The sequence below is a fragment of the Perognathus longimembris genome, chromosome 14 (assembly GCF_023159225.1).
Source record: "Perognathus longimembris pacificus isolate PPM17 chromosome 14, ASM2315922v1, whole genome shotgun sequence".
Lineage (NCBI taxonomy): Eukaryota > Metazoa > Chordata > Mammalia > Rodentia > Heteromyidae > Perognathus > Perognathus longimembris.
Window position 1 is genome coordinate 37,529,168 of NC_063174.1, and position 21,442 is coordinate 37,550,609.

General features: G+C 40.8%; 1 protein-coding gene and 1 long non-coding RNA gene across 2 annotated transcripts in view; one reads left to right on the forward strand and one right to left on the reverse strand.

Moving 5' to 3' along the window:
- Susd6 (sushi domain containing 6) overlaps window positions 1-21,442 on the forward strand; it is a 104,583-nt gene that overhangs the window by 32,580 nt on the left and 50,561 nt on the right. The window contains exon 2 of the mRNA XM_048362615.1: window positions 19,963-20,163. Coding sequence (XP_048218572.1) covers window positions 20,043-20,163 — 121 coding nt within the window. The 5' untranslated portion in view covers window positions 19,963-20,042. The remainder of the gene's footprint in view (window positions 1-19,962; window positions 20,164-21,442) is intronic.
- Window positions 3,490-4,030, reverse strand: LOC125363419. Its single transcript, XR_007213229.1, has 2 exons — window positions 3,780-4,030; window positions 3,490-3,550 (listed from the first exon to the last, which is right to left on the reverse strand). It is a non-coding gene; the product is annotated as an uncharacterized LOC125363419 (long non-coding RNA).

Sequence of the window (21,442 nt, forward strand, 5' to 3'; positions counted from 1 at the left end):
TGAATTTGTAGAGGCAGACACATTAGACAACAAATATGTATACTTGTAGAGAAGGAAGTCTTCTCACAACTGAGTCTGGTAGGTTACCAATTTATTTTATTTTATTTTTATTCTCACACTTTATTCTTTCTAATGGGTCTGGTGAAGCATTGACAGACAAAATACATCTTATTGTGGTATCAGCTTGAAAATATGTCACAACCTCTCTGTTATTCAAGAATCTCTGCATTTCAACTGAAAGAAACTTAGTAGGTATACAAAGGAGTTGCCATTTGACAAAGCAGTTCATGAATACAGTATTTTGCATCCATGCCATCGCTTTCCTGTCACTAGAAAAAAAAAAAGAAACTCAGTGGGATAAATAAAAAAACAACCAGGCTGGGAATATGGCCTAGTGGCAAGAGTGCTTGCCTCGTATGCATGAAGCCCTGGGTTCGATTCTCCAGCACCACATATATAGGAAGTGGCGCTGTGGCTCAAGTGGCAGAGTGCTAGCCTTGAGCAAAAAGAAGCCTGGAACAGTGCTCAAGCCCTGAGTCCAATGCCCATGACTGGCAATAAAAAACAACCCCAAACCCCCCACTATTATATATTTATACATATATGTCTATATAAATTTATATTCATGTGTGTGTTTACATGTACATACTCACAAATATATATATACATATATGTATATACTTAGTATACAATTCATATACTAAATATACTATATATTTGTGTATCTATTCACTCAGTATATCAATCAATATTTATATTTATCTAATGTACTTAGTATTGAGAATTTGAGTTTTGGGGGGCTAAAATACGTAGCCCCATGTATAGTTTATAATACATTCTTTATGCACATACTAAGTTATACAGAAGATATTAAAAAATGACTGTTTTAAAGTGATGTTAGAAAAATTACCTGTGTTATTCTAATTTCAAAGTAAGTCCAATTTGTCTAAAGACCTAAATCTAAAACTTACAGCCGAATGAAAATAGAAAAATGTGGGAGAAACCTCACAATCTCTAGTCTCACAATTTGTGAAACAATTTCATTCTAACTCTGTTAGCACACCTACAATACCAAGTATTTGTCAACACAGATGATAGTTTGGAGACATCTAGCAATAACTTTCCAAGGAACAGTAATTTAATTCCCTTGAAATTGTTTTAGATTGAACAGGTTTTCCATTTTATGCTAAGACTTAAGTATCCATTTATTTAACATGAAAAAATATTTTAATGCATCTTTGTTTTTTATTTGTGCTTACTTGAGCCTTCATATGTCTCTTGTTTTTCATGTTTTTTTAAAAATTTTAGTTTGATAGTCTTTCACTTCCTTCCCTCCTCCCTTCCTCCCTTCCTCCATTTCTTCCTTCCTCTCTTCCTCCCTTCCCTCTTCCTGTCTTCATTCCTCCTCCTTTCTCCCTCCTCTTTCTTCCCTCCTCTTGTGTTTCCTTTCTTCCTCCTTCTGGCATCCTTTCTGCTTTTTAGTGATGCTGGGTATTGAATCCAGGGCTAGACAACTCTAGACATGCTAGACAACTCTACTCATGATCTACATCCCAGCCCTAGGTGGTAATTTCTTTTTTTTTTTTTCTCCAGAATAATTACTTATTTATTGTCAAAATGATGTACAGAGGGATTACAGTTTCATACATAAGGCAGTGGGTACATTTCTTTTACAATTTGTTACCTCCTCCCTCATTTCCCCCCCTCCTCCCCCTTTTCCTCTCCCCCCATGAATTGTTCAGTTGGTTTACACCAAATGGTTTTGTAAGCATTGCTTTTGGAGTCGTTTGTCTTTTTATCCTTTGTCTCTCAACTTTGATATTCCAATTTTTTTAAATTTATTGATTTTGTTTTCTGGTGGGATGAATCTTCTAATAGACCTTTCTTAACTCTTTGCCAGTGTGTGAAGCATTACTATTATGACAACAGGACTGTGGTCTGTAATATTCTGAGAACATAGGTAAATCCCTTTAGTGTGAGCTAAAGAAAGGGTCCTTATCTCTTCTCACTTCTCAGATGATTTTGTGCTTGCAAATGTTTCCCCCCCTTTTAAATTATTTTACACAGTAATGTAAAGGGTTTTCAGTTTAACAAGCTCATTTTAAATTTATTTATTTATTTATTTATTTATTTATTTATTTATTTATTTATTTATGCCAGTCCTAGGGCTTGAACTGAGCCTGGGCACTATCCCTGAGCTTTTTGTTCAAGGCCAGTGCTCTACTACTGGAACCACACAACTACTTCCAGCTTGTTCTGTGATTAGTTGGAAATAGGAGTCTTCCCAGGCAGGCTTCAAACCATGATTCTCAGATCTCAGCCTCCTAAGTAGTTTGGATTACAGGCGTGAGCCACTGGTATCTGGCTTAACATTGTTATTTATATGTGTACATATTGATCAATGTTTACCTCTTCCAACAAATATTTTAAAGTCACTTGACTCTTTACCTTGTGCTTAGCACTAGATTTCCCTAAGAACTATTTAGATACACAAGTTCATGCCCCATATTGTTGGATGGACACACACACATGCACACACAAACATTAGTGCCAGGTGCCAATAGCTCAAGCCTATAACTCTAGCTGCTCAGGAGGCTGAGATTTGAGGATTAAGATTCAGATTGAGCCCAAGCAGGAAAGTCTTTCTTCTCCAATTAACCACAAAACAAACAAACAACAAAAAAAAACCAACTTAGAAGTAGAGCTGTGATTCAAGTGGTAGAGCACTAGCCTTGAGCAAAAAAGTTAAGGGACAGTACTCAGGCCCTGAGTTCAAGCCCTAGTTATGGGCATGTGCGCACACACACATGCACTCTCACACAAACAACACATATAACTAGTGATGGGGAGTAGAGCCTCTATTTCTTCCTGGCTTGTATTACTTGGAGCAGTAAATCTACTGTAATTCTTTGTTCTTCTGTATATTGTGTGTCTGCTTCTCACCCTTCAGTATTCCACAGATGCTTTTAAGGTTTTCTTTTTAGCATTAGTGCTTAATGTTTTGATTGTGTTCTTGTGTTTATTCTTGTGGTTTGATGAATGTCTCTGGTATGTGTGGTTTTATAGTTTTCAGCAAATTTTGAAAATCTTTGATCAAATTTTCCTGAAAATATTTCTCTGCTTTCTAGCTTGCCCTCTCATAGTTCTTTTAATTTTTATTATTTAATTTTATTTATTTATTCATTTTGGTGCTGGTCCTGAGGCTTGATCTCAGGCCCTGGGCACAGGTCCTGAGGGCTTTTTTGTTTGTTTGTTTTTGTTTTTGCTCAAAGCTAGTGCACTACTACTTGAGACACAGCTTCACTTCCAGCTTTTTAGTGGTTAATTGGAGAGAAGAATCTCATGACTTTCCTGCCTGGGTAGCTTTTAACTGCAATTTCAAATCTCAGCCTCTTAGTAGCTAGGTTTACAGATGTGAGCCACCAGAACCCCACTTACGTCTAGGGTTTTTTGTTGTTGTTGATGTTTTGGGGGTTTTGCCTTTTTTTCCTGTGTGAATAATTTTGAATAATTTCTGTTACTGTATTTTCACTATTTTTTTTCTTCTATACTCTTTTATTTATTTATTTATTTTTTCTGGCCAGTCCTGGGGCTTGACTCAGGGCCTGAGCACTGTCCCTGGCTTTCTTTTGCTCAAGGCTAGCACTCTGCCACTTGAGTCACAGCGCCACTTCTGGCCGTTTTCTGTATATGTGATGCTGGGGAATCAAACCCAGGGCTTCATGTATACGAGGCGAGCACTCTTGCCACTAGGCCATATCCCCAGCCCTCTTCTGTACTCTTATCAGTCCCACCCTATATACTTTTCATTTTAGATATTGTGTTTTTCCCTCTAGAATTTCAATTTGAAATTTCTTACTTATCTTCCAATTTTTCCCTAGCACACTCATGGCTTCTTTTCTCTTGAACAGATATTTAAAAGTTTTGTTTTTGTGCCAATACTGGTGCTTGAACTCATGCCTTACACTTTCAAGGTTGGCACTCTAGCCAAATTTTCACTTCTATCTTTTTTTTTTTCCTGGTTAATTGGAGATACAAGTCTTATAGACTTTTTTGGTCACCCTTACTTTGAAACACAGTCCTTAAAGCTCAGCCTCCTGCATAGCTAGAATTATAAATATGAGCCATTACTTTGTTTTTGAGGCATGGTCTCACTATATAGTCCAGCTAGTCTTGAACTGTTGATCCTCCTACCTCTTGGGTGCTGGGATTACAAATGTATGTCCCTATGTCTGGCTCTGTAATAGAAGCTTTAAGATCCTTCTTTACTAGTTCTGTGATCTTTGTAATTTCTTGGTCTGTTTCTATTGTTGATTGTTTTTCTAGTTTGGAATGATATTTTTGTTTCTTTGTATGCTTGTTACTACTACTGCTACTACTACTACTACTACTACAATTACTTGCCACTCCTAGAGCTTGAACTCCGATTCTGGGCACTGCCCTGTGCTTTTTGCTCAAGGCTAGCATGCTACCGCTTGAGCCACAGCACCACTTCTGGCTTTTTCTGTGGTATTGAGGAATGGAACCCAGGGCTTCATGAATGCTTGGCAAGCATCTACCACTGAGTCCCATTCCTAGCTCCTGCTTGTTAAATTTTTATTGGAAGCCAGAGTAATTTTTATTTACCTTGCTAGAATCTGAAACTTTGTTTTGCTTTAGGTACATACTTTCTGGCAGCTTTAACTCAAGGCCTCAAGCTTGCTAGGCAGGTAGGTACTCTACCACTTGAGCCATGCTCCCAACCCTGTCTTCATTCTCAGAAGTAATTCACTTACTTGGAATCATTTCTTTCTTTAAAGGCTTACTTTTATGATTTGTTGAGGCCGGTACAGAACAGCCTTTGATCTCTATTATGATGGTCCTGCTACAAGGCAAAGACCATCTAAAGATTTTACCAAAGATTTTTCTGTTTTGGATGGTTGGGAGCATGAACCATTTCTGGCTCTGAGTGAGCTTTGGAGGTTGTGCTGCCCATTTCTTCCCAGTAGTTTCCCCCCACCCCACATACACACACCCCGCTTTGCTAGTTCCTCAGGCACACAGATCTGTACTCAGCTAAAAGCCTTGTCAAAGGGATCTATGCTTATCTCTGCAGCCTTTACTCTTTGAAGTTCCTTCCTCTCCATTATTCTGGCTTGGAAATTCTGGCTACTTGGGCTTCTCCAAATTACTGACAAGAGAGATTGCTGAACTCTCAGGTTTTTCCTCCCCAACCTGGCATGGAACTCTGTAGGTGCTAATATATGTGTTGAATGAAGTGAGTGAATTCCTTTAAAAAGTATGTTCGGAATTAGTGTGGAAGCCATATCTGGAGGGAAATGACACATTCCTTCACTGATTAATGATGTTTCTTCCTCATTGGCTAGTGTGTATCACAATTTGTCCTAACATCTTCCAGGTTATTTTTGCAACTTCGAAGAATAGCGGCAACAACTCCTCTTCCTCTTCTTTCCTTTCTTCTCTCTTCTCTTTTATAGGGTCTTGGTATGTAGTCTAGACTGTCCTTGAGATGATCCTCCTGCCTCTTCCAAGTACTGAAATTAAGTTCTTTTGGTGCCTTTGCCTAACTTAGACGAAGTTTTTCAAATTACTTTTGCAGTCTCTATTTGAAGATAAAGGAATATATCCCTTTGATGTGTTAGGTCAGTGGAATTTCTTCTCAGTTTAGGTCTTGTGTGGAGAGAAGTAGTACTATGATTGGGGCTAGAATGAACATGTAACCCTTGGTGGAAGACTTAACACTATTTGGGGTCATGTAAGGGCATATCTGGGGGCAGGGACACAAGAGTGATCAAAGGAAAGAACAATTGGCAAGTTCTTACTTGTTTTTTGTTTGGGCCTCACAGTCTACCCTGACGGTTTACAGAGTAATTTGAGAGGAAGAGGACAGGAGGAATTGTGGTTTGGTTATAAATTACTGGAACTCACACAAGGTGGAGAATATTTGATGCCAGAAGACAAGAGTCTTGTTTGGCTTGAGTGTGTACTTCATTGAGGGCTTATTAAGCTTCAGTAGGTGGAGTTCATGGAGGCCTAAACCCCAGGAGATAATACTCTGGTGACATTTGAATAGGAAGGAGGAAAATGGCAAGAGCTGAGGCCATATTTGTAGAGAACTTTAATGTCTGAGAGATGTTAGGGAGATCACTTCTACTAGGCTCTGCTAATGAGGTTGACTTTTTCTTACTGATAAATCTTGCAGAAGAAGTAGCAGTTTCAGAAGAGAGAATGATGAACTGACTTTTTTCTGTTGCTGTTGAACACTAAAGAAGCAGGCCATCTCTATTAATATATAATCCTTAATCTTTTGCTAACTTTTGACAACTACATACATTGTGTTCAGAGACACTGTCCCTATTGGGTTCTCTGAACTACTTGGCTAATTCAGAACTAAACCACTGGCTTTGCTGAGAAGGTAAACCTTATAAGACACAAATACCTTCTAGCTGTCATCTAGTTTGTTATCTCACCTTTCAACCCCTCTCCCCAAATAGCCCCCCTCCCCCCTGCTTTTTTGGTGTTGGTCCTAGGGTTTGAATTTGGGGCCTGGGCACTGTCCCTGAGCTTCTTTGCTCAGCTAGTGCTCTACCACTTGAGCCACAGTTCCGCCTCCTTTTATTTTTATTTTTATTACTATTGTTGTGGTTAATTTAAGATAAGAGTCTCGCGAATTTTCCTGCCCAAGGCTGGCTTCATACCATGATCCAGTTCTCAAATTTCAATCTCCTGGGGGCTGGGGATATAGCCTAGTGGCAAGAGTGCCTGCCTCGGATACACGAGGCCCTAGGTTCGATTCCCCAGCACCACATATACAGAAAACGGCCAGAAGCGGCGCTGTGGCTCAAGTGGCAGAGTGCTAGCCTTGAGTGGGAAGAAGCCAGGGACAGTGCTCAGGCCCTGAGTCCAAGGCCCAGGACTGCAAAGAACCAATAGCCCCCTCATCAGGTGGGCTAAAGACTTGCAAAGAAACTTCTCTGATGAGGAAATGAGAATGGCCAATAGACATATGAAAAAATGCTCTACATCACTGGCCATAAAGGAAATGCAAATCAAAACAACATTGAGATTCCATCTCACCTCAGCAAGAATGTCATATATCAAGAAAACTAATAATAACAATTGTTGGAGGGGATGTGGCCAAAAGGGAACCCTACTTCATTGTTGGTGGGAATGTAAACTGGTTCAGCCACTCTGGCAAGCAGTATGGAGATTCCTCAGAAGGCTCAATATAGAACTCCCCTATGACCCAGCAGCCCCACTGTTGGGTATCTACCCAAAAGCCCACAAACAAAATCACAGTAATGCCACCAGCACAACAATGTTCATCGCAGCACAATTTGTCATAGCGAGAAGCTGGAACCAACCCAGATGCCCCTCCATAGATGAATGGATCAGGAAAATGTGGTACATTTACACAATGGAATTTTATGCCTCTATCAGAAAGAATGATATTTTTCCATTTGTAAGGAAATGGAAGGACTTGGAAAAAGTTATACTAAGTGAAGTGAGCCAGACCCAAAGAAACATGGACTCTATGGGAGTTATTCCCATATTCCCTTATTGGGAATAATTAGTACAGGTTTAGGCAAGTCACAGCAGAGCATCACAAGGCCCAATAGCTATACACTTAGAAACAAATAAGATGATGCTAAGTGAAATGAACTCCATGTTATGGAAACAAGTGATATATCACAGTTGTAACTACTTTCAACGTCCTATGTGTATGTGTAGTTTCTATTATTGATGATGTTTTGTATCACCTTCCTATGTTTGTACCTACACTATCTCTGTAATCTTATCTGAGTATATTGGAAACCGTGTTTACTGGTATTGGAAGTAGGAAATTCAAAGGGAACACCAAATTCGAGAGACACAGGGTAAAAAAAGAGAAATAACTACAAAAGCAATACTTGCAAAACTGTTTGGTGTACGTGAACTGAACACCTGGGGGGGTAGGGAAAGGGGGGGGAGGGAGGGGGGCATGAGGGACAAGGCAACAAACAGTACAAGAAATGTATCCAATGCCCAACGTATGATACTGTAACCTCTCTGTACGTCAGTTTGATAATAAAAATTTGAGAAAAAAAAAATTTTCAATCTCCTGAGTAGGTAGGATTACAGACGTGAGCCACCAGTGCCTGACTATTCTTTGTAAATTAAATATAGTCAGTTATAGCAATAGAAAACAGACTAAGATACGCTGTCCTATAACACTTGATATGTCAAAAACACTGAATGTGAATATATTATTGTATCTGAATTTAATTACGTTTAATACCTTGTCTTTGGTAAAGGTGAACACTCCTAATTATACTTAATTTTTGGGAAGGTCACTAGATCTTTGGTCACATTAAAGTTGTATTAAGGAGAAGACTTTTTTTTTTTTTTTTTGAGGGGAGTACTGGGGCTTGATTTCCAGGGCCTTGAGCTGTCATTCTACCACTTTAGCCACACCTTCACTTCCAGCATTTTGCTGGTTAGAGATCTGAGCTTCTTGGCCTATTCTTCTCTAGCTAGCTTTCAACCTGGATCCTCAGATCTCAGATCTTGAGTAGTTAGGATTCTAAGTGTGAACCACTAGCCCACCCGCAGAGAGACTTATCTTTAAACAAATGGAAGGATTACTCATGATTAGAAATAGGTGGATTGCCACAATGCTTCATTAACAGCAGCCTGAAGATGCTGCTGGGGAAATCCTTAATGTAGTTAAATGTGAGGTAGTTGAAGTTAGTGTGTTGGCCCAGGAGTTGCTGTTATTGGCATTCATGGGAGTACTGGTGGTACATTGTGGGTATACTTGCTACAGTTCTGTGGGTTTCATGCAAGAAATGGGCAAGACTATCCATTGAGGAGCATTGATAGGTTTTCTAATTGTCTCATAGTACTTCTAGGATTGAGGATCTATGTTTATTTGTTTTGTTTTTGTTGCCAGTCATGGGGCATGGACTCAGGGCCTGAGCACTGTCCCTGGCTTCTTTTTTCTCAAGGCAGCTACCTCTTGAGCCACAGCGCCACTTCTGGCTTTTTTCTATATATGTGGTGCTGAGAAATCGAACCCAGGGCTTCATGTATTCGAGGTGAGCACTTTACCACTAGGCCTTATTCCCAGCCCAAGGATCTATGTTTAACTATAATACTTTATTTGCCTAGTTTAATCTCTCTTTTCTTGTCTCCCACACTTAGAGAAAGAAAAGGAGATTTGAAGAATCATAGGATTTGGTGCCAGAGAAGTTCTTTAAGTAGAGATTATGTGCCCTAACCCTATGTTTTCAGTGATGATGACAAAATGATATACATGATGAATGTTAAAGTTTTGATGACTCACAGTGTGTCAGGGTTGTGTACATTCCCCTGTATAGTACTTACAAAAGCCATGTGAAATAGGTATTTGGGTGCCATTTTACAGATAAGGGAACTTGATGTTCAGGTAGATTGGATAACTACATTGGCATTCAAGGAATTCATTTCTTCACTTAGAGCCTGAAGCAGCTATTAGTGAAGTGGTAAAACAATAGCTTGTTCAAAATCAGTTTCTCTAGTTAAGAGGAGAAACACACATAAAATCCCAGTCTCTTGTTCTTGAACTTAGTTTAGTTCTTTTTTTTTTTTTTTTGACTTGATGATTCATTCTCTGTGGTCATTTTGTCTCATTCTTGCTCTTTGCCCCTTTTAATTTCAGTGAAATTGAATGAAACAGAAGGGAGGGTGGTTTAGGGCTGTGGTTTTTGGTGACTTTTTAAAGTTTATTTTTAAATAGGCATTCTTCCTATGCTGACTGGGAATGTAATACAAGGCCTGAGAACCAGGAAGTGACACAGACCTGTTTATACTATTTCACTTGGGGGCCTTTGGGAAGCTATCCACAGAGATGGTATAAAGTAAACACAAGTGTAGCCACTCTTTCCCTTGGGTTTGCTATTTTTGACTTGGAGAAGGTATTTCCTACATAGCTCTGAAATCTAGCTCCTAAGTATCCCCTCCATTGAAGTTATATAGATATAGTTATTCCTTGTTATCATACAACAGCATTTAGTGGTTCTAGGCAGACAAAATGATCAGGTTCCCCACCCCCATTATTTTTGGTAAATTGTTCTTTTGTGGGTAACTCTCTCCATGCAAAAACACTGTCCTGGCAGCTCACTAGTGCGCATGAGTCTCAGGGTAAGCTCAAAGTTTTCTCTTTCCCTTTTCTCTGGTTCCTCTCAGAAGTCTTTGTTCCTGAGTCCTTTGTTTTCTCACAGTACTTAAAGAAACAAAACTTAAAACCAAAAACATTTTAGGGCTGTAGTAATAATTTGAGTGTTACACAGATAAGCATGTATTACTCTTTAATATATTGTGAATTCCTTGAGAGTAAGCACTGTTTTCCATTTCATCTCTGACCATGTAGCATAGAAGACAGCCAGTAAATACTTGCTGAATTGTAATAGAATCAATGGAAGCACAGATTCCTAAGAAGTCAGATTGAGCAAATCATCTTCCTAGACTTTATTTGCAAAGTGGGTATTGTAGCCTGTTCCACTCAGCTCTGCTAGAAACAAAGCAGAATGTATGATGACACATAAGGATGTATCTCTGGGACCCAGAAACCAATTACAGCCACTTCTGCCAAACAGCTGTGCTACCTGCCAGAACTTGAAGATTTATACTCTTTTTCCCTCCTGTTTTATATCTGCTGCTTATTTGCCATATTGTGTTTTCTGCATAAATTATCTCTCCAGGTTTATATTTTACTCCTTCATTCAACAAGTATTTGTTGAACATTGAATGAGGCATAGTTGGTAGTCTCTGTAGGCATTAGTTATCTGCGGTAAATTCATTATGCTTAGTGGCTTGAGTGGGCTTCATGGAAGGATATGCTTCATTGTCCCAAGATAGAATTCAGCCTGATTTTTTATTTAGAAAACAAAACAACGGAGAGCCCTTTTCAACAGAGAAATGGGAAGGGGAACTGTCTGGGTCCTTTAAATTCCCATTTATCTTTAAGATGGGGATAATACCACTTATTTAATGAGGTAATGAGCATATGTGTCTGTATAGATATATTCCCTAGGTCCCCAGATAGTAATAGATAGTACTTTAGTGTAGTCACAGACAGATATTTACTTAATTTTTAATGGAAGAAAGGCAGTGCTTAAGTGCTTAAAAAATAGTTTTGGAGCTGGACACTGGTGGTTCATACCTGTAATCCTAGGTACTCAGAAGGCTGAGGATCTGAGGATCACAAATTTGAAGCCAGCTTACTGCAGAAGAACCTGTGATACTCTTAACTCCAATTAACCAGCAAAAAGCCAGATGTGTAGGTATAGCTCAAGTGATAGAGTGTCAACCTTGAACAGAAAAGCCAAGCAAGAGTATGAGGCCTTCAGTTCAAGTTCCAGTTATCAGCACCCCTGGTACTGGTTTATGCTCGTGCCTGTAGTTCTAGTTACTTGAGAGACAGAGATCCTCTATGCTCATGCCTGTAGTTCTAGTTACTTGAGAGGCAGAGATTTGGAGGATCTGGAGGATCACAGTTCAATCAGACAAATAGTTCATAAGATTCCATCTCAACTAGTGAAACCAGGCGTGGTAGCATGCATCTATCATCCTAGCCACACAGGAAGTATAAATAGGAGCATTGTGGTTCAGGTAGCGCCTAGGCAAAAATGCAAAGCCCTACTTTAAAAATAATTAAAGCAAAAGGGTTGGGGATGTGGCTCAAGTGATTTGAGCACCTCCCTGGCAGTGTAAGGCTCTGAGTTCAAACTCTTAACACTGCTAAAAAATTAAAAAAGAATAGTTTTCAGAATGTGTTAAAAACAAAACAAAACTAAGAAGTGCTGGGTGCCCATGGCTCCTGCCTGTAATCCTAGCTACTCAGGAGGCTGAGATCTGAGGGTAGTGGTTCAAAGCTAGCCCATGTAGGAAAGTCCACGAGACTCTTATCACCAGTTAACCACCAGAAAACTGGAAGTGGTGCTGTTGCTCAAGTGGTAGAGCACTTGAGCTGAAGAGCTCAGAGACAGCACCCAGGCCCAGAGTTAAAGCCCCATGACCAAAATAAAAAACTAGCATGTGCACTTGTTTAACCTGTTGGCTGTTATTTTGTCTGAACTGACCTTGCGTTTTGAGCATGTTTGCAAACCAGCTTCAGGGGTGCCTAGTGGGGATCAGACATAGCCTGCTAGAACAGGAAGAAACTTCCCTAGGCACTGATTTGAGTGCCCACAGTTTCAGATACCATTTATGTCTCATACTTATCTCCTTTCTTCCTCACCCTGATCCAATGAGATTGTTATCATTTATCTAGTTTACAAATGGGTACTGAAACTAACTTGATTAAACCACCCAATTAATAATATTTAAGCAGACCAAAGATTCTGGTCCAGTTTGTCCTTCTGTGATCCCAACTTCCCTGTTGAACTCCTTTCTTTAACTAGTAGAGGCATGGAAAGTAAAATGTTTGTTTTAGGCCAGCTGGTCAGTCCATGGTGAATTGAAGTTGGGCCAAGAACTACTTTCCTGCCTCTATGTTGGAAATTTATGGCAGGCCAAGTTCCTGCTTCCAGTTACTATCACCTTCTTCTTTTCATTCTTGTATCTTCCCTCCCTTCTCTACCTTGCCCTGCTCCTGCAGTACTGCAGTGATTCTTGTGTGTGAAGGCTGGTGGGGTTTGTTGTTGTTGTTAGATGTTTGTTATTTTTGGAAAGTAGTTTAGGAACACTGTGTACGGATAGCCCATACAAATGTGCTGGTGGATTGATTAAGCGCTAAATGGGAAAGTGGACTGCTGTACTGCAGCAGGAGATGCTAGATATTAGTCTTGGAAGATGAAAAAGGGAAAGGCTGCTCATGTTTATCAGTGAGGATACATGTAACAATTCTTTCTTCTAGTCAGAACTTTTTTTTTACTTACATTTTCAGGAAAAATACTTTTAGATCTCTCTTGTTTCCTAGAAGACCTTGAATTCCTTAGAACTGAAAAGGACTTTGAGAGTCCATCCAGGCTCATTCCTTGGCTGACTTGACAAAGGTTAAACACTGCTTAGTGGTGGAGCTGCTGTCTCCAGATTTCAAATCCCTGCTGCAGTGGTCTTGCTGTTAGATTCCAGAAGAGAACCTGAAGATAATGAGGAATGTATAATACCCAAAGGGTGTGGTGAGCAATTCTGGGGAACAGTACAAGTATGTGATAAGTATTAACACAGTTCATGAAAACCTCTGACATCTTGTAGTAGCTTTCAGATGTCTTTTTTAAAATTAAATTTTATTGACAAGGTGTTGTGCAAAGGGGGTACAGTTATATAGTAAAGCAGTGAATACATGTCTTGTGATATCTTACACCCTCATTTTTCTTTCCCTTCCCTAGTCAGATGTCTTTTAAAGCTGAGGTTAGTTTTGTAATTTGGAGAAGGCAAAATCTCAACATGCCTGTGCAGCACTCAGGAGGTGAAAGAGTACACATTCAAGGCCAGCCTGAGCTACATAGTGAGAGTCTGTTGGAATTTGTACCTTTTGAACTAGGAGCTGTAGTCAAAGGAATGAATAAGGTAATGTTATGCCCAAGAGTCTCAATTCCAATAGAAGAATGTGTAGCGGTGTATAATCATTAAAGTGTTAGTAGCACAGTGAAAATAGAGGTAAGATTAGAAGATGGGCTTAGTAGTAGAGTGCTTGGCTAGCATGCATGAAGCCTTCTGAGTTCAATTCCTCAGTACCTCATAAACAGAAAAAGCCGAAGTGGCTCTGTGGCTCAAGTGGTAGAGCACTAGCCTTGAGCACAGAGAGGCTCAGGGACAGAGCCCAGGCCCGGAATTCAAGCCCCCTAGGACTGGCCAAAAAAAAAAAAAAAAAAAAAGATTAGAAGATCCATGATCCATGATCCACAGAAGGAAGACATAGACTGCATCTCCAAAACTTTGTTTTTTGTCTTCTCAGGAGGGCATAACAGGATGATTTGTTTCAGAGTGAGTGGGAGTAAAGAGGGAAGACATTCTTTAGACCCTTTGAAAACAGATGTGGAGCACTTGGAAGTGCCTTGCGAGCTTAGTTGTGTGTTAGTCATTTTTCTTATCATTCCCCTTTTGGGAACATGGGACTACTTATATTTATATGCTGAAATGTAATTTGCTGGTTAAATTCTATTTATACCCCAAGAACTGATTTGTGTCCTCTACTATCACATTGATAGCAAGGGGGTCAGTAAAGATGGTTGATCAGAGTTATGATCCCTCTTATTTAGACTCGTCCCCTTCACATTCTCCTTTTTCTAGATTATGAAGCAAGAAAAGGACTCAAGTTGGTTTTCACTTCCTAGTTTTCACTCCTAATGGAAAGATTTACTTTGGTTTAGTAAATAATTTGTTTTAAAAATTACTGCTCACCAAGTATGTGGAAGCCAAATCTCAGTCCTTCCCTTTTTTGACTCAGTAGAGGCGAGTTCAGTGTGGCATGACCTTGCACCTGCAGGACTATGACATTCTCCACAGTGTAGGTCTGGACGTAGTCTGACACGTGGACTGAGGCCTAGACAGCTAAGGAATAGGATGGCTTAGCTGTTTCATGGGCTGCTGCCTTCTCAGACTAGGAGCCCATTTTGAAGGTGTCTCTAGGGCATCTTTAATCTTAGCAGACTCCTTTATTAACCTGGAAGCATATGCAGCAACAGCAAGCAACTAAACCATATGAACTTTGAGCTTGCAGATTCTCCCTAACAGCAAGAAGCCATTTGTGTTTGGTATCATTTTTCAGGTAACCTTTGTTGTGCTGGTTTCTGGCTAAGATTGTAAATAGAAGCACTGGGTCTTACTAGTTTATAGAGTTTTTTTTCTTGTCTTTTGTCCCTTTTGAGACATACCTGAGCCAAGTTGAGAGTTGAAGCGAGTAACAGCCTCACTTGGCAAATGAGTAAACAGAGGCACAGATAAGTATTTCCCAAAGCCAGAGTCATGGTTCAAGGACGCTGGAAATTAATGTCACATTTACAGTATCACATTTAAAGTGTGTAGTTGCATAGTTTTTGCTGTATGGATCAATAACAGGTGGGAAGGTCTAGTTTCTGATCTTGTGGTGCTGACAGTCTAGCTCATAGGTATTTCTGCTCCTACCCACACTTAGGGCAGCAGCTATGTTCTTAAGAAAAGCAAGAAAACAAATAAAACAGGAATGGTAAGTGCAGGTTTTCAATGTCTCTTTCTCATCTGTCTTTTAGAGGGGAAAATGGCTGGATTAGGAAGACCTAAAGAGAAATGTGGAAGTGGTGGACAATTCTATGGCTGAGACAAGAGACCTTTGAGCCATTTTCAGAACTAGAAACAGAAGCCAAGGGAGTCTTTTTAACCAGCATGCTGGCTGGTGTCAGAGGTGGGCCTTAGGCAGCCTAGACTCTTCTCTGGTCACCTATAACTTCAGATGTTATATTCCTATGAGACTACTGAGTGCTCACTTTGAAAATGAAGCTAGTTTTCTTCAATAACATTTAAAAAAAAAAGAAGGTGGTCACTAATAAACCAAAAGAATATTGACATGAAATGTACTCCACCCCCTTTTTGTACACGCTTGAACATCATTATTTCTCTAGGGATAATGAATATTCAGTCTTGATTTGTTTTGAAACATTTTTCTGTAATATGCTAAAGCTACAACTTGCAGGGTTCAAAAATTATGTTCAGAACAGATTTCTAAAAACGATTAGGTTTATAGTATCACCCTTCTTGCATAGTAGTTGGGTTCTTGGGAGCTTGGAAAGTTGACTTTCTTCTGTATTATTTCTGAAATATTAAGATAGTAAATAGGCTGGCACTATATAAAGGCTCTGTTAACTATGCTCTATCTTTTCTCTTTCCTTGCACACTCTTCACTTCTATCACTCTGTCCATTATGCACTTGACCAGGTCCTAGACTTCATGGTGGAATTGGTTCCTTGGCTAGGGTGTCTGTTTAAGCAGTAAGAGAGGAGTCAGTTGTTTGTGTAACAAATCAAAACAAAACCCAGGAGCTCATACACATACATCCTTTCCACAATTCTAGCTCCTCCCACAATATTCATAAATTTGGCAAACATTTGTGACCTGTCTGTCAGGTGCCAGGCCTTGTGCAAGCTGAGGAAGATTCCAAATTGAGTATTCACAGCCACTGCCTTCAAGGAACTATGTCTGTTGAGGTGAGGAAGATAAACAAATTGACTCTTGAAGGTGCAGTCATAGCAGAGTAATAACCTGTTAAAGGTGCAGTCATAGCAGGGTAGTAAAAGACCAGTTCTTCTGGGGGTGTGCATGGCAGGAAGTGTCAGAAAAGGGTTCCTCCCAGAGATGACCCTGATATTAAGCCCTTGAAGTGATAGTACTCCTGGCAGAAGGAGCAGTCAGGTTCTTAAGGTTTATTTAATGCCAGTTTGTTTAGGGAAGAGATAGGTTCTCTATAGAGAGGCCTAGTTATATTAACTTGATTTATATATTTTTTAATAACTAATGTGGGTATAACATACAGAGCTCAAGTGGATTAAGAGAATAAACAATGAAAAGTATTCTTCTCCCTGTTAACCACTTGATTCCCCTTCCTAAAGGCATTGTATCATTCTCAAAGGATTTCTCAGTTTATGTATTTGTTTAACATGTATCCTTTAAAAATATAAGCATGAATTCTGCATGGTGTTGAACTCTGGAACTTGGGAGGCTGAGGAAGAATCTTTTTTGAAGGGCTGGGGATGTGGCCTAGTGGTAGAGTGCTTGCCTTGTATACTTGAGGCCCTGGGTTCGAGTCCTCAGCACCACATATATAGAAAAGGCCAGAAGTGGCGCTGTGGCTCAAGTGGCAGAGTACTAGCCTTGAGCAAAAAGAAGCCAGGGATAGTGCTCAGGCCCTGAGTACCAAGCCCCAGGACTGGCAAAATAATAATAACAATAAATAAATAAAACTTTTAAAAAAGAATCTTGTTTGAAGTCAACGTGGGCTACCCAGCAAGTTTGAGGCCAGCTCAGGAAGTACCACCAGTTTTCAGGGTAATACTTAAATCCTTCAACTTATTTCTGTTCCAAGACTCTACCCAGTAGTACTAGCTTGCACAGTCCTCTGTTCCATTTATATTTAGTACTTCCTTCCTCCCACCACCTCATACAGTCTTTTTTTTTGGCCAGTTCTGGGGCTTTAATTCAGGGCCTGAGCCCTGGCCCTGGCTTCTTTTTGCTCAAGCCTAGCACTCTACCACTTGAGCCACAGCGCCATTACCCAGGGCTTCATGTATGCAGGGCAAGCACTCCACTCCTAGGCCATATTCCTAGCCCCCTCATATAATTTTTTTTTTTTTTTGGCCAGTCCTGGGCCTTGGACTCAGGGCCTGAGCACCGTCCCTGGCCTCTTCCGGCTCAAGGCTAGCACTCTGCCACCTGAGCCACAGCGCCCCTTCTGGCTGTTTTCCATATATGTGGTGCTGGGGAATTGAACCGAGAGATTCATGTGTAGGAGTCAAGCACTCTTGCCACTAGGCCATATTCCCAGCCCCCCTCATATAATCTTACACATCTCTTAGGACTCATTCTAGCACAAGCTCCTCTGGAGCTGTAGGTAGGGTAGCCTTTCCTGACTACGCTGCCTTATCTAATTGAGTTATGTGCTGTGCATATGCTTTTTTTTTTCTGGTTCTAGTACTGGTACTTGAACTTAAGTGTTTTACACTCATCTCTTAGCTTCTTTGCTTACTTATATTATTTAGAATATTGGCTGTAACAACTGGCATTCTACTACTTGAGGCACACCTCCACTGCCAGCTTTTTGCTGGTTAGTTGGAGATAACCAGCAGGCCAGCTTCAAATCTTAATCTTCAGTTCTTAGCCCCCAAAGTAGCTATGGGTGAGCCATGGGTGCGTGACACGTGTGCTGTTCTTGTTGGTTCTGAGTTGTTGCCTTGGGAGGATGATGGATGCCTCATAGGCATTTCTGGTGTGGCTGAATCTGAAAAGGCAGTACCTTGCGCCCATTGCTAATCTGTCACTACTCAGCTGGAACCCTGGTCACATCCTTCAGCCTCTTTGGACCTTGGTTTTAGCATCTGCCAATGAGAAGTGTCCCTGTCGCTCAGGTCTTACTGGTAATTAGTAATGGCAGCCAGGGATTATTGGGTACTTACATAGGGCCACTTTGTCAAGCACTTTGCCTGAACTTAATCTTTGTATCAATCCTATGAAAACTATGTAGTTAATATCCCCATTTCACAGACAAGGAAACTGGGGCTGAGGTTCAGTGACAGCCACAACTGTCCACAACAAAGAAGTATATTTGAATGTTGATTTTTTGACCCTCCCTTTCTTAGTCACATAAATACACACATTCTACACATTTATCCACACTGTTTTTTGGACTCTTTGGGTCGCTCAGTGGTAGCTCCTCCAGGCTTCTCTCCTGAATTACCCCATCTACAGCTTTAAAGGCTCGAGTTAAAGGTGATAAAAGCTGAGGCCAGGAGATTTACAGTCAAAAAAGGAAGTTCTGACCAGTGTTCTTGGTTCCTGGCTAATGCTTACTAAAGGATTTCATAGCTATCCCTCCTTCCATATGAGAAAACTCATGTTGCTATTTGCCAGTTGCTTTCTAGGAGGGGGATTTGAGCTTGAGTCAGGGCATCAGACTGATTAAAGTCAGGCCTGGTTAATATCTCTTGGTGGTCCCAAGGACAGCTTGCAGATGGCAAGTTCCCGTATGTGTGCATATAAAACCTTATTAATAGAAAAGGAAATATGGAATTTTTAAGGAAGTATATTATTTAGAATAATGCCTATAAACTGTAATATATGCATAACTGGGAAATGAAATCAAGTAAGTAACATAATGTAGTATCAGTCCAACCTTTTCCTAAAGACACATAGAAAATAGTCCTTAATGTTTTGTCCATTAATTGATTTTATTTTTGTCAGTTGGGGGCTTGAACTCTGGGCCTGGGCACTGTCCCTGAGTTCTTCAGTTCAAGGCTAGCCCTCTACCACTTGAGCCATAGTGCCACTTTCTTGTTGTTGTTGTTGTTTTTAAAGATACTGGTTTCTACTTTTCTGAAGCCAGTCTGGACTGGATGCTGGTGGCTCATGCTTGTAATTATAGGTGCTCAGGAAGTTGAGATCTAAGGATCGTGGTTTGAAGCCTGCTTGTGCAAGAAACAGCATGAGACTCTCATCTCCAATTACTTATCAAAAAGCCAGAAGTGGGGCTGTGTCTGAGGCTTGAGGACAGCACCCAGGCACTGAGTAAGAAGTCAGTCTGAACTAGAGTGGTAGGATTAATTAGCAACCACTGTCTATCTTCTACCTCCCATCCTTGTCAGGCATAGAGAGTAGAATGCTGCACTTCTTGTCACAGGTGTGTCAGGTGAGCCTTGATTAATTAGCCCACTTTTGAAATTCATGGCCATGGAGTCAGATCCTCAGAGGCTCCTCCAGCCTCTGTCAGGTTAAGCAGCAGGCTGTGTGGCCTTGGCTCCTGTGGTGCATTCCTTCTCTAAGTGGTGTATTTCTCCCTTTAAAGCAAGTGCTTTCTCTCTTCTTCCCACTCGCCTGCCTCCCCCCCCCCCCCACCCCCGTTGCCTCTTTGGGTTAGTTGAACTTGTTCCAAGTCTAAGTGGCAAAGGTAGAGCCTGTAACAGCTCTGTCTCTGCTGGAACCTCTGAAGCCAGCCGTAAGGTAGAGCTGAAAGTCTTTGAAAGCTCCATGGTGCCTGACAGACATCAAGGTAATGTCCTGGAGCTGACTCCTGGCCCTATCACAAAGGTCTCTCCTGTACAGGACGCTGATGGCAGCTAGCTGAAGATTGTGGCATTTTCCAGGAGGAGCTGGAAAGCTGCTCCTGTGCTTGCCTATTCTCTTGATAGCAGGGATTCAATTGTTAGAATTCTTCCAACTTTGTATGTGATCATGACTGCCTTACCAAAAGTGCTTGCTTCCAATCAACTTCAGATTGAAGTTTTCTTATTTTCTTGTTTTTTTGTTTTGTTACAGGTGTATTACTCCTTGGCTGACTTTGGAATTCTTCTGTATTTAAATTTTTTTCTTTAAAAAAAAACTTGGACGGATAAAAGATGTGCCATGGCAGGATAGCACCAAAGAGCAGCTCAGCATTTGCCGTGGCCTCCGTGGGACATGGAGTATTCCTTCCACTGGTAATCCTTAGCACCCTGCTTGGAGACGGACTTGCCTCTGGTAAGTCCAGACCTGCCTTCTCTGTATTGGAGAGAGAAGACGTCATAGTAGTGTTTCTCCTGGAGCTGAGGATAAAGGACTCTTTGGCAAGCAGCTGTGGAGAGAATAGAGGGTGTGTGTTGGGGGCAGTGAGGTGCTGTGGTGTATAGTAGAGACTCAAGGAAGTCTTACCTCACAGGACAGGACATAAAGGTACCTGATAGTGATTACATTGTCTCTTTATTTCCTCAGCAGCAGAGGTCTGGATCTGAGGCATGATATACAGTCTTTGGAATCAGATCACCTGAGTTCAGGGTTTGTTCTTTTTTTCTTATTTCTTTTTTGCCAGTCCTGGGCCTTGGACTCAGGGCCTGAGCACTGTCCCTGGCTTCTCTTTGCTCCAGGCTAGCACTCTGCCACTTGAGCCACAGCACCACTTCTGGCCATTTTCTATATATGTGGTGCTGGGGAATCGAACCCAGGGCTTCATGTATACAAGGCAAGCACTCTTGCCACTAGGCCATATTCCCAGCCCAGAGTTCGTTCTTAATCTTGTTCCTTCTGTGACCACTCTGAATTAAGTCACTTTGTTCCCTAGGGCCTTTATTCTCCCCATCTGTAGAATAAGATAGTAATAGTACCTACCTCACAGGGGAAGAGTACTGTAGAGCTACTGAGATAGTACAGTAAGCACTTAATGATGGTTCACGCTGTGTGGGGGGGGGGTTGGGGGGGGTCTTGGGCTTGAAGTTAGGGTCTAGGCACTATCCCTGAGCTTTTTTTGCTCAAGGCTAGTACGTTACCATTTGAGCCATACCTCCAGTTCCAGTCCAGCTTTTTGGTTGGTTTCTTCTTTCTATGCTTTTCCTCAGACTAGGTATATCATTGAGGTATGTGACTTAGTGAAAATAGGATCTAATAATCGACACAAACTTCTCAAACAAATCATAGGATGCTGTGGTATCGTTTATGTGTTAACGAAAGGGTTGATGGGGACAAACTTGAAGGCTACTTCAAAAGAACCCTTTATTCTGTACTTTCATGATTTTTAACAGTTTGTGTCATCTCTGTGCCTTTGACAATACTTACAAGACCCTTCTTACATTTCTTCATGTGGTCCTCCAGACCCGGCATCCTTTCCAAAAAGGACTTACTTGGCTGTATCCAATAGGCCTCTGAGTGATATGCTAGAACTGCCTCTCTACCTGTAAGTTCTGGTATGATCACATCGCCGAGATCCACTGTAATTGTGCCTTTGCTAGACTTCATTAGAAAGAAGGCAATGGCACTTTCTTGGGCA